Raw genomic sequence first — 14,178 nt, 5'->3', positions numbered from 1 at the left:
GACTTCTCAGCCGCTCAGCCCCAGCAGCCTCCTTCACCCCAAAGCAAGGCTGACGAAAAGCTCTAAGATTAGAAGGTGAGCTGAGCCTGAAAAGTCACAAGAGTAAGTTGTGTTGCTGCCCCCTCCCTGGCAGGACTCACCCAAAGGGGTCCAGATCCTCTCCCCCGACAGCAAACGGGCCCAGGGGATCACACCTGAAACAAACAAGGGACAATTACCACAAGTCCCATAGCAGCCGGGCGCCTGGGCTCCCGGGGGCTTGAACCCAATGCCCGTGGGGGCACAAATGCACTCCCAGGTATGGAGGACAGGGGAAATCCCCGCACGAGACCATAACACGAGGGATATTTCAAAGTGGTCTTTGGCACAGACTAATATATTACAAGGGCAATATTGAAAAGAGTTGAACACAAAGCTAAAAACAAGGAGACCTCGATACTGTAGAAAATAGACGTACCGACAGTGGTTAGTAACCTCAAGATAAATTTTATTTTATTTACACTTTTCTCAAGTTTCTAAACTTTGTATCACGAACCAAGAACTTTCAGATTAGAAAATACCGTAAAAACAAAACCCAAACTCCAAGACTAAGACTTAAAAGCTTCCAGGGATGAAATAAGATGGGTGTCCACACTCAGCCAGAACAGCATGGCCTCTCCACGACATTTCGATCCCACAGACACCGTGTATCTGTTCATGCGCTGCCCACTGGAGGGCCACAAACCACTGTAACCTCTAAGATTTTTTTCACCTCTACACCAAGAACCCACTTTTGTTCTCACTGGGAATGCATGACCTAGGAGCATAAATGAGAGCATCCTTTCTGGAAAGCAATTCTGTACTGTCTAATATATACAAAACACCTGTGTCTTTCACAAGTCTTAACGTATCTTTATACTCTTTGATCCAATAGTTCTTTATCTAGGCATTTATCTTAAACAATACATAATTCAAATTAAAATATCACCATAAAGACTTTAATCAAGGGAATTGGAATTGGCTTAAGTAGGGACCAGTTAGGCACTTTATGGTGGATCCCTAAATGCAGTTGTGGAGACAATGTTCTCAGAGGTTTCAAAATGATATGAAAAGGGGAGCCTTGGGTGGCTCAGTCGGTTAAGTGTCTGACTTCAGCTCAGGTCATATCTCACGGTTTATGGGTTTGAGCCCCTCATCAGGCTTGCAGCTGTCAGCGCAGAGCCCGCTTTGGATCCTCTGTCCCCCTCTCTCTCTCTGCTCTCTCTCCCTCAAAAATAAACAAACGTTTAAAATAAAACGTTTACAAAAAATAAAATAAAATAAAATAAAATAAAATAAAATAAAATAAAATAAAATAAAATGATGTGAAAAAATGCTTATGCTCTAGTGCTAACTGTGGGGGGGAAAAAGAGATAGCCTAGGAATAGCCCAGGGAATCAACTGTGAAAAATGTGTGCGGGGGCGTGTATGTCTAAATAAAAATTGAAAGGAGCACAGAGTGACAGTTACTCCTGGGATGATTTTCTTTATGCTTTTCTGGTTTCTTCCTATAAAACAAAAATACTTAAAATTTGCAAAAGTGTGCTTTGGAACCTGCTTGGAGACCTAGCAAGCAATACAAACCTTGCAGTTCTGGAGGGGGTGGGGGTTCCTGCCAGACCTCAGGAGAGCCTTGTAAATAGCAGCTAATATACACTTACAGGTAAGAAGCCATTAATTAAAGAACTGGGAAAAAATCCAAAAGGAGATGCTTCTTCAGTCAGTTCTACCTATTATGCTGGAAAGGATACTGTGATTTAGGTGGATGTGGCTAGGTTTCCAAGGGAAGGAATTTTTCCTGATGTAGATGACTGTTCCCAAGTCCTAGTTCAAATTTGCTGGTGGCTTCTGTTAACATCATGCCACACTGTGGATGGACAGGAGTGCTGGAGAGCACCGAGTGTATCTCCATGAAATGGTCCACTACAGGTCAGCAAACAGAAGGGGCTTCTAATGGCCATAAAAATGCCTAGGAGAACAGCACCTTATAGCTCCTGAAACACATAGCCTTTTCTCCTTTTCTCTCCTGGGCCACAGAGCACGGGACGGGGCAGGGAGAAGGAACAGAGAAGAGAAACTGGAAAAGGCAGCTGCCAGGCCTGTGGCAACCATTTGTGTACTTGAAATTGTCACAGCCTATCTCTTGACTCAACACTTACCACAATCTCGCCGCAACACATGCACGCACACTTCTGTGAATTTATTATGCACATGCTCAGAACCCATTTTAAAATAGTCTCAGTCCTGGGTCCCCTGGGTGGCTCAGTTGGTTAAGTGACTGACTCTTGATTTCAGCTGAGGTCATGATCCCAGGGTTGTGGGATTGAGCCGTATGTTGGGCTCCATGCTAGGCGTGGAGCCTGCTTAAGATGTTCTCTCCCCCTCTCTCTGCCCCTCCTCTGCTTGCACTCTTTCTCTCTCTTAAACATTAAAAAAAAAAAAAAAAAAAAAAAATTAGTCTCAGTCCAGCAAGTCCCCCTGGCTATAATTTCTTCTTGACCGTTCTTTTGAGGGGAATGCCTCAAAAAAAAAAAAAAAAAAAAAAAAAAAAAAAAAAAGTCTCAGTCCACAATATGTTGAATGAGGCTACAGGGATTAAAATAAAGCTGACTTTTGTATAAGGTCTCTGAAATCAAGCCCCTCCTTCAACTGGTAATCAGCTCCACATGACCATATGATCCTGGCTCCAACGGGGGCCCCCCTAAGGGATTTGAAGGTGATCCCAAACACACACGATTTCCTCCTTCTGTGCTCCCCTCTCCTTAGATAAAAACGACACTCACTCCTCTCTTGGGCACACAAATCCCGCTGACACCACTCTAACAGCTACACGGTCTGGTGATGTGGAAAGGCCTTGGGACTGGAGGTCAGAAGACGGGCCCTGTGCTCTGGGTGGAGGATGATCTAGGTGGTTGGCAGGGGTCTGTCACAAACCTCTGCACCTGAGTCTTTTAAGAAGACTGAAGTCTAGGGGCGCCTGGGTGGCTCAGTCGGTTAAGCGTCCGACTTCGGCTCAGGTCACGATCTCGCGGTCCGTGAGTTCGAGCCCTGCGTCGGGCTCTGGAGCCTGCTTCCGATTCTGTGTCTCCCTCTCTCTTTGCCCCTCCCCCGTTCATGCTCTGTCTCTCTCTGTCTCAAAAATAAATAAACGTAAAAAAAAAAAAAAATTAAAAAAAAAAAAAAGAAATTTAGAAGACTGAAGTCTAAGAAGTAACACTCACAGGGCCTGCTGTTGACAATGACACAGCCGCAGCAGGCTCAGACAGACATGCTGCCAGGCAAGGCCTGGAAGAAGTGGGTAACAGCCACCGCTGCTATTTACCAAGAGCCTGCCCTGTACTAATTTAGTTTTAAAAAAACTAATTTTGAAAATGTAATCTTCTCAACAGGTAATGCATCTACCCGTTTCAAAATTCAAGACTGATAAAAGACCCACAGGTCCATAATCTTAGGCTAGATGTGTTCTGGAATTCAGAATTCTTCAGGTTTAGAAAGGTCAGATGGGTGTACCTAACTTACATTGTGTAACACTCCCAAGCAGCACCCGGGCTGTAACAAATACCCTAATGTTTCTGCAAAACGAATGCCTATTCATATGTAAGTGGGATAAATGAATGTATGAGGAGCTTCATGCCACTTCAGGACAGGGTTTGGCACCAATCTTATGGGAGAGGAAGGGGGAGGGGGGGAGAGGAAGGGAGAGGAAGGGGGAGAGAAAGGGGGAGAGGAAGGGAGAGGGAGGGAGGGGGAGGGAGGGAGGGGAAGGGAGGGAGGGAAGGACGGAGAGAGAGGGAGAGAGAGGGGAGAGGGAGAGGGAGAGGGAGAGGGAGAGGGAGAGGGAGAGGGAGAGAGAATATATCTCAAGGTCCATGCTCAGCGCAGAGTCCAACATGGGACTCAATCCCACTCGATCCCTGGGATCATGATCTGAGCCGAAATCAAGAGCTGGACGCTCAACGGACTGAGCCACCCAGGTGCCCCTCAGAGCTCCTTTGATATCAGAATTGTACATAAAAGATTGTGGGCCCACAAAAGCAAAAATTCTCCCTTTCACCCTTGTTCCCCAGCCTACCAGGTCTTCCTACAGACAACTAAGATACCAGCTTCTTGTATGTCCTTCCAAAAATACTATGCATAGAGAGCAAATATGTATCTCTCCTTTTTTAACAGCTGGATGCACTGAGCGCCTTATATACATTATCATATTTCACCTTTGCAGCAGCCCTCTGAGTACGTATGATTTTTATTCTTATTTTACAGATGAGGAAACAGGCTCAGAAGCAAGGTTTCTTAAACAAAGCCACATAGGTAGTAAGTGGCCAATACAGTATTCATCCTGGGTCTGCCCAACATCAAAACCCATCCATGCTCAAACTGATGTGTTGAGACCATTTACATTTAGTGTGATTTTATGTGATAGGTTTAGATATATAGCTACTACCATTTATTATTCGTTTTCCAAATGTTCCCTCTGTTTTTCATCCCTCTGTTTCCTCTTTCTTTTTATTCAATTTTAGTGTTTTTTACTCGATCTCAGAGTTTTTTCCAAGTGGTTGCTTGAGGGATCAAATATACAGACTGAACCTCTTCAGTCTACTTTGAAACAGTATTTTACCATTTCAAGTAGGAGGCAGAGACCGTAGAAGGCATATACAGGTCCATTCATTCTCCTCTATGTTACAGTTGCTCCCTATTATACTGACATAAAGTGAAATGTGTAATTTTTGCTTTCAACTGTAAAACACATTTTAGAGAATTCAAGAGAACAGTTCTATTTACCTAGACATTTACCATTTCTATTGCTCTTCCTGCATTCCTGACGTTCCAAGTTTCCATCTGGTCTCATTTCCCTTCTGTCTGAAGAACTTCCTTTAGCAATTCCTTTTGAGAAGAGCTGTTGACTATGAATTCTTAGTTTCCTTTCACTAAGAACTCTTAATATCCTTCAGAAATAAAGTGAAATATTTGCTGGATACAGAATTCTGGGTTGACAATTCTTTTTTCTCCATACTTTTGAGAACATCTGTCTACCTCTTCCTGGTCTCCATGATTTCTAATGAGAAATCCACAATTGTTCACGTTCTTATTCTTCTATAGGCCAGTCACTGTTTTTCCCTAGCTGCTTTCATGATTTTTTTTTTCTTCATTTTTAGTTCTTGGCAGCTTGATTATATGTCTGCACATGGACTTTCTTGGGTTTATCCATTTAGGGTTTGCTGAGCTTTTTCAATTTGTGGGTTTTTTGCCCAAAATGTCTTTTGCCAAATCTGGGGAGTTTTCAGCCCTTATTTTCTTCGGATAATTTTTCTGTACTGTCCTCTTTCTCCTCTTTTAAGACTCTGATTGCCCCTATGTTAGACCTTTTATAACTGTCCCACAAATCCCTGAAGCTTTATTTTTCAATCTGTGTTCAGACAAGATAATTTCTACTGCTCGGTCTTCAAGTTTATTCTTTCTTCTGTTATCTCCATTCTGATATGCCTTCATCCAGTGAGCTTATTTTGATTATTTTACTTTTCAATTCTAAAATTTCCATTTGGTTCTTCTTCATACCTGCTATTTCTTTGCTGAGACCTGCTGCTCTATTCAGTTCAGGACAGTCTGCCCTCACTTCTTGCAGTATTTTTATAATAGCTGCTTTCTGTCTTTGTCAGATAATCCCAACATCTGTGTCACCTCGGTGCTGGCACCTGTTACCTTTTTGTGAGTTGTGTGAGTTGAAGTTTTCTTGGTTCTTTGTATGCCCAGTAATTTAGAATTGTATCCTGGAGGCTCTGAAGAATCCTGATATTTCTGTTTTAGCAGGCAATCAACATAGCTGGCTTCAGGATCCAAGTTCTGGTTTCAATGTCAGTTGTTTTCAAAGCCTTTGCAGTGCTGTCCAGTGCTGTACCACGTATGTGCTGCCAAGCATTGTTTGGACCACCCAGTTCTACTCAAACTGTAATGTGCAGATGCATCAGTGGGGGATCTGGCTAAGGGCAGTTTTCTTTTCTTTTTTTTTTTTTTTTTTTTTTAAATATACTTTATTGTCAAGTTAGCTAACATACAGCATATACAGTGTACTCTTGGTTTCGGGAGTAGATTCCCGTGATTCATCACTGACATACAACACCCAATGTTCATCCCAGCAAGTGCCCTCCTCAATGCCCATCACCCATTTTCCCCTCTCTCGTGCTCTCCCATCAACCCTCAGTTTGTTCTCTGTATTTAAGAGCGTCTTATGGTTTGCCTCCCTCTCTGTTTGAAACTATTCTTTTCCCTTCCCTTCCCCCATGGTCTTCTGTTAAGTTTCTCAAATTCCACATATGAGTGAAAACATATGATATCTGTCTTTCTCTGACTGACTTCTTTCACTCAGCATAATACTCTCCAGTTCCATCCACGTTGTTGCAAATGGCAAGATTTCATTCTTTCCCATTGTCAAGTAGTATTCCATTGTATATATAAACACATCTTTATCATTCATCAGTGGGTGGGCATTTAGGCTCTTTCCATAATTTGGCTATTGTTGAAAGTGCTGCTATAAACACTGGGGTACATGTGCCCCTATGAATCAGCACTCCTGTACCTTTTGGATGAATTCCTAGTAGTGCTATTACTGGGTCGTAGAGCAGTTCTATTTTTAATTTTTTGAGGAACCTCCACGTTGTTTTCTGGAGTGGCTGCACCAGCTTGCATTCCCACCAGCAGTGCAAGAAAAGGGCAGGTTTTAATCCAGAAGATCACGAGTGGGACTTGAGATTCTGTATGTTTCACAAGCTGAGTGAAACGTGACTGGACTTTGCTAGTCTGGGGAACACCAATGACTAAGACTGCCAGGGTACAAGTTCAGCTGGAAAATTCTGGTAGCCTAGGATTATTTACTCTGTTCTGCTAAGCGTAGAAATTTAGGACTGGGGACATGGAGATGCTGAGGACAGTAGACAAGAGTGTGCGTGCATATACACGTATGGCAGCAGTTACAGTGCTCTGAGCAAGCAGAGCACTAAACCTTCTCTTTTCCCCCTGCTGAGGATATCCTGTGAGTTCAAAGGTGAACTGGGAATGGAGGATGGGTGGGAAGTATCGCATTTGGGCTAGGAAGACAAATATTTTTAGAAGAAAAAAAGAAACAGATATGCATAAATTTAAAAATTGTAAGAAAGATGTCACCATAATCTAACATGATTCTTTTTGCTAGTCTTTTCTAGTCTATTTTCATAAGCATGCTTTTATAAAATTATAATGCTATCATTTTAGATCCCACTGTTTTCCTCCACTTATGTCCTGTATTTCCCAAGTTGTCTGTCTTTGCTATTGACATTTTTAATGACCAAGTAATAATCACTCAAGTGAAGCAAATTTTTAACATTTACTTGACCTTCTACTGTATGTATTGGTATTGCTTCTGGTAGGTGTAACTATAAATGATGATGTAATTGGTGACTTTTGTGCACATGTTTTTTTTCTGTCAGAAATCAGTTAACTGGGGGGGCGCCCGGGGGCTCACTTGGTTAAGCATTCTACTCTTGATTTCCGTTCAGGTCGTGAGCTCACGGTTCACTAACAGCGCGGAGCCTGCTTGGGATTCTCTCTTTCCCTCTCTCTCTGCCCCTCCCCCACTCCTGCATGCGCGCTCTCAAAAAATAATAAACTTAAAAAAAAAGAAAGAAATCGGTAAATGTTACACTCTGCCTGTCCTACCACTGTATGATGGGGACAACCTGCTTCTCTGATCAACAGACAGGAGTTGTGCTCAGAAGCCTCAACTGCACCTGACTTGGAGGATTCAGAAGGTGAGATTGGAGTTCTGCAAGCTGATGAAATTCAGGTAAGATTTTACACTCAGCTGATGTAGTCATGGGTACACGTTACCCCGAAGGTGATGGGGAGGGGAGGGGAAATGTATTTTGCATTTGGGAAGCCAGACGGTAGGCTATGGTAGGTAACATTTCTAGAAATGGCCCCCTCTCAATATTCCACACTGTCTAATCCCCAGAACCTGTGATATGATGACAAATCACTCCTGCGATTGTTTTAGGTAATACTGCACAGTTGACTTCAAAAAGGGGAGATTATATGAATGGGCTAATCTACTTACATGGGCCCTAAAAAGCAGAAAACTTTCTCTAGCTGGCAGCAGAAGAGAAGGTGGAAGGGGAGAGTCAAAACATGAGAAGGACTTGACATACTATCGCTGGCTTTGAAGACGGAGGGGGCCGTGTGAGAAGAGACGTAGGCAATCTTAAGGGGCTGAGAGGCCCTCAGCCCACAGCCAATGAGGAATGCGGAGCTCAAGTCCTACAAAAACAAGGAACTAAATTTGGGTTCAGTTAGCTCACAAATGTTACGGGGGTGATGCTTTTCTAAACAATTTAAAAGAAAAAGGAGACCAACTCCAGCAACATGGCAAGGATAGGGACACAGCATCAAAATACCGTGGGAATGCCAACGAATACAATTGTTTGGTTCTACTTCCAGCGACAGATGCTAAGGAAACATTCAGAGATGTGCTCTAAGTTTCAAAGTATGTTCACTGAGGTGTTAGCTATGGTAGCCCCAAGTTAGGGATGACTTAGGCTAAGAAACACAAAAGCCTTGCATCATCCTGGATCTGTCTCTCCTTCATTAAACCAACCCATCAGCAAGTCCTATCAGGTATACTTCCAAACATACCCCAGATCATCTGCCTCGTCTCTGCCACCATTCACCCCCCCCACCGCCGTTGTTTGTTCCCTGGGTGCCCATGTCAGCTCCTGGCGCCATCTTCCTGTTTCTGCTCTTGGACCTTCATACTCCATTCTCCACAAAGGAGCCAGAGTGATTCAAAAATAAAACATAAACAGTATGAAGTCCCTCCCAGGGATCCCTACTGCTTTTGATCTTGCCCCCAAGACTCCGCATGCCCTGGCCTTTGCTCACCCCCACAGTGTCATCACCGATCTCTCTATTCTCCACCCCCAAGTTTACTGAGTTCCAACCACACCACTTTCTCTTTATTCTCGGAACAATCCAAAACGATCATTTCTTTTGAAAAGATTGCTGATACATGTGTTACAAGGAGGAAATACTAGGGGCGCCTGGGTGGCTCAGTCAGTCGGGCATCCAACTTCGGCTCGGGTCATGATCTCACGGTCTGTGAGTTCGAGCCCTGCGTCGGGCTCTGTGCTGACGGCTCGGCCTGCTTCGGATTCTGTGTTTCCCCCTCTCTCTGCCGCTCCCCTGCTCATGCTCAGTCTCTCTCAATAATGAATAAACATTAAAAAAAATTAAAAAAAAAAAAAAAAAGGAGGAAATACTAAAGGCTGAATCTTGCTCCAATGTTTATGAGCTATGTTGGTTTGGCTAAGTTAATTAACCTCTCTGTGCCTCAGTTTTCTTTTCTATAAAATGGGAATAGAAGCATCTATCTCATTCTCATTAGGAGGATTAAGAGATTATATTTTACACTTAATGCAACTGCTTGGCACACAGTAAAGACTTGCTAAATATTAACCACGTTAGTTGTCAGAACCTAACCGGGATTCCTCCACAGAAAAAAGTCAGTGGTTCATGGGGTCCCAACCAGACTGCTTTCTGTCCCAAATGTTTTGATGGTTCCCATTACCCAGGATCAAATCTAGCTCCTTAGCACATGGGGCCCCTTGTGATGTGGTCCTCACATTCACCTACTCTCCTTTCACATGCCAGTACAAATATAATGCCCTCACTCCCTCCCTTGCCCCAACATACACACGCATGAGATGATTTCAGAGCCTCATTTAAACCCACTGTCCCCTCAGCCATACATGCCAATTACTTTCAATATCACAGAATTTTTATTAGTCCTATAGAATTTAGCTCATCAGGCATTATCTCTGTGAAGCCTTTCCTTCTATCTTGTACCACTCAATCCTTCAGAATATTATTCAGAATAATCACCCTTCTCTGTGCTTTAGCAGACCTCAGAAAATACTTGTCATTGTTTTTAAAGGACTTATGATCTGGAATGAACAGGGCAATCAGTGGGGGATCAACTGTGAACTCCTTCAAGGCTGGGTCCACACCTCATCATGTATTCCCAGTGTCCAGTACAGTGCCTGACACATAAGCAACACTTAAACGACTTACTTGGGAACGAGAAATCGTAAGAAGGCAAAAGCAAAGGCTTTAGAGTTAGAAACACGTTCAAATTCTGGCTTCACCATCTAATGGCTGTGTGACTTGGGGTAGGTCGTGAAATCCCCACACCTTAGCTTTCTCTCCTGTAAAGTACGACAACAGTATTTCTCGAGGTTGTTGTAGGTATCACACGAGGATGTTTACAAGAGTGTAACACCTGGTACATAATAAAAAGTTCAAGAGGTGGTATCCAATATTCTATTATTATATCACAACTGCTTTTTACTGGTTGTGATCAAATTACTTATACACGAACCTCAGTTTCCTTACTTGTAAAATGAGGAGAGCCCTTGCCCATCTCATGGGGTTGAGAGAATAAAATGCGCGCATATGGATGAAACGCCTAGCTTGTGGCTTACGATAATTGGCACTCAACAAGCAGTGACTGAATAATTATTATTGAACTAGCTTTGCCATACATGAGAAAGACCAAAGAGATCAAGATTATTTGCCTCTAAGAGGAAAGACAATGAGGGCAAATTTTAAGAATACGGAATAACAGGGGCGCCGCCTGGGTGGCTCAGTCGATTAAGCACCTGACTCTTGATTTCAGCTCAGGTCATCATCTCATAGTGGGTGAGTTTGAGCCCTGCATTGGGATTCTCTCTCCCTCTTTCTCTGCCCCTCTCCTGCTTGTGCTCTCTCTCTCTCAAACTAAATATGTACACTAAAAAAAAAAAAAAAAAAAAAAAAAAAAGGAAATAGTTTCATGACGAGTAGAAATTGAAAATTTAATTATTACTGTGACATAGGTAGAGGATAAATCGTTTTTGGAATATGGTGCTGTACCAACTGGATTCAATATAGTAAGACATCAATCTATCTTGTACCACACATAAAATTAATTTCAAATGGGTTATAGATCTAAATATAAAAGGTAAAACAGAGCTCCTAGAAAAAATATCTGAGAAATCTTCCATGACTGTGGGGTAGGGCAAAGATTTCTCAAACGTCAAAAAGAACACCAAACATAAAGGGAAAGCACTGATAAGCTAGATTACATAAAAATTAAGAATATTTTAATTTAAAAAACACCGCTGATAGAGTGCAAAGGCAAACCACAGAGGGAAAATATTTGCAATACATGTATCTGACCAAGGACTTAAATCCAGAATATACAAACAATGCCTACAAATCATAAAAAGATAAGACAACCGAATATAAAAATGGGTAAGAGATCTGAAAGACTCTTCAACAAAAGGGAATATCTAAAAGGGCTTGTAAACATTTTAAAAAAAGAAAAAGAAAGGATTCAAAATGTTCTCCACAGAACTCTAGGGGTCCCTGAAACTCTTTCATTTCAGGGGGTCCATGAGATCAAAGCTATTTCATCTTAGAAGCTATTTGCTTTCTTCACCGTGTTGACATTTGCACTGATGGTACAAAAGCAGCGGTGAGAGAAATCACTGATTCCTTAGCATGAATCAAAGCAGGGACACTAAACTAGCAGTCGGATGTACCCTCCCTCACCAGTCACTTGCTGCATAACTCTCGTGTCACTTTAGAATGTCCTTGATGAAGCAGTAAAAAATTACCCAGTGTTCTAAAATTCCCATCTTTGAATACACTTCTTCTTGGTATTCTTTGTGACGAAATGGGAAACAGGCATAGAGCACTTCTGCATAAAGAAGTACAATGGCACTTACCAATACTTTCACAGTTAAGTTGCTAGCTCAACTAGCCATTTTTTCATGGAAAACCATTTTAACTTGAAAGAATGACTGACAGACAAACCATGATTATTCAGACTTGGGCTACATAGTAGACCTTTTCCCAAAACAATGCGGGCCTGTTACTACAAGACAAACAACTGACACTGTTGCCAATGATAAAACTGAAGCTTTTGGGTGAAAATTAACGATTTGAAAATTTGTATTCATCAGTAGCTTGACGGCTTCCCAGTCCTGATGGTGATGAGAATAGTAATATTGATGAATGGGACTTTTTTGCTACTGGATAATGAGTCAGCATTTAGCGGATCTGCATTAACTCAGTGAACCAATATTTTCCAAATGATCGATACATGATCTTCCAATATCATACATGGGTAAAAGATCCACCCAAAGGACATGACAGACCAGTGGATTTTTACGTAATAATGTACAAGAATGTACCTTCGCTGTTAGGTATTCAGATTCCACACTACAATTAACCCTTCAAGAAACTATCACTTGTCCAGTTTTGGTGTAATGCAAATAAGAATATCCACAATTATTTGAAAACATTATTAAGCCAGTCTTCTCTTTTCTTATAACTATTAGGGTAAGGCTCAACAAAAACATTACCGCCTGCAGACTAAATGCAGAAGCAGAAGTGAGAACCTAGTTATCTTCCATACCTAATGATAAACAGGTCTGCAGCAAAGTGAAACAAATCATTCTTCTCGTGCAATTTCTGTGTTTGGGGGAAAATAGTATTTTTGTAAAAATGTGTTATTTGTGTTAATATACAATGGGTTTATTATTGTTTTTTAAAAACTTTTAAATTTTTTATATTTAAGAGAGAGAGAGAGATAGTGACACAGAATCCAAAGCAGGCTCCAGGCTGAGATGTCAGTCAGCACAGAGCCCGACGTGGGGCTCGAACCCATGAGATCATGACCCAAGCCGAAGTTGGATGCTCAACTGACTGAGCCACCTAGGCGTCCATTGTTATTTTTTAAGTGAATGAATAAATATGTATTTGTAAAATTTCAGTTGTAATTTCTAATATGGTAAATATTGATTGATAAATAAGAACTCTTTAATAATTCAGAATTTAATAATTCTTTCTCAATAATTCAGAGTTCAAGAGGGTTTCTGAGACTAAAAAATGTTGAGCTCTGCCAGCATTGAAAATATAACTCAATGAAGTAAAAGGAAAAAACTCTATGCAGATGCACAGAACTTTACTATTTAAGATGAAAAACTGAACATGCTTAAAATACTCCATGGAGGTTAGGCAAGACTACAGCATATCAGCAAAATAAAATATCAGATACTAAAAAAGAGATGTTTGGCACTTTAGTAAACAGATTATGAAACTTTAAAAAGGAAATGCACGACACAAAATATCAGAAACATTAAAAATATGCAAAGACACAGACTGGGACTGAAAATGAATTTTGAAAGACAAGAGCTTTAGATCTGAGGATTTATTTTTAGTGAAGCCAGATAAGCATAGGAAAAACTGGTTTTTCAAAACAGCGAGTAGGATCTGGGGCATACGGTCTGACTGAGGACAGATGGGGCAAAGGGAAATGGGTTAGAATTGTAAGACAACAACAACAAAAGTTAGGCTTAGATACACACACACACGTGCACACACACACACACAACCCTTCCCTTACAGATGGGCTGTTTTCAGTAACTCTTCCCTAGAGATGTCAGGAGTAGGACAGACCTACTTTCTGCTATTGAGTCTCCATCACAAGGGAATGTCCTCGCCACGTACATCCCTGGCCTAGAAGCAGCCAGCACCAAACTGGCAGACTCAGCATCCTTTGACAAGCGCTAGCTACACGTCCCCACACACTCAAATCTCCTTCCACGCTAGGACAGACACCCTATTTTGGTTTGGTTTAGAAGTTTCCAGGGATGGGACAGACTTAGATGGGGGTGTGGAAGGCAAGCAGTGAGACACAGGACTGTGTCCTGTGGGAAGGGGGCAGAGGCTGCCATTTCCTGCTCAGAGCAGGAGCTGCGCTGTTCACTGATGGGCTAATTAACACCCCGCAGCAGCCAGATGGGAGGCTCCGGGGCTCTTTCGGGCCTTCCTGCCCTAAGGCCCCACCCCCAAATCCAGCATCTGAGGGAAAAACAAAAAGGTGAAAGTGTGAGTGCTGGTTGCCCGGCAACCTGGAGTCGACGGGGGCTCAACGAAGGAATCGGTGTCATTACAGACATCTGTGCTGATAGAGGAAGGGGGCTGGTGAGGAGCGGAGGCAGAGGGGGGTGTGTGGCCGGCAAAAAGCCTCCCTAAACACTCCACCTCCTCTCCAACCATCTCACCCAGTTCAGTGTGCTAGTCCTGGGAGAC

General features: G+C 42.3%; 1 protein-coding gene across 3 annotated transcripts in view; it reads right to left on the bottom strand.

Moving 5' to 3' along the window:
* PSMF1 (proteasome inhibitor subunit 1) overlaps positions 1–14,178 on the bottom strand; it is a 46,737-nt gene that overhangs the window by 2,119 nt on the left and 30,440 nt on the right. For all 3 annotated transcript variants that reach the window (XM_042980717.1, XM_042980716.1, XM_042980718.1), the window contains one exon: positions 141–194. In XM_042980717.1, coding sequence (XP_042836651.1) covers positions 141–194 — 54 coding nt within the window. The remainder of the gene's footprint in view (positions 1–140; positions 195–14,178) is intronic.

Source organism: Panthera tigris, chromosome A3 (genome assembly GCF_018350195.1).
Source record: "Panthera tigris isolate Pti1 chromosome A3, P.tigris_Pti1_mat1.1, whole genome shotgun sequence".
In the NCBI taxonomy this organism is placed as follows: Eukaryota; Metazoa; Chordata; class Mammalia; order Carnivora; family Felidae; genus Panthera; species Panthera tigris.
Note: the sequence above shows the minus strand (reverse complement) of the source record. Positions and strands in the feature narration are given on the sequence as shown.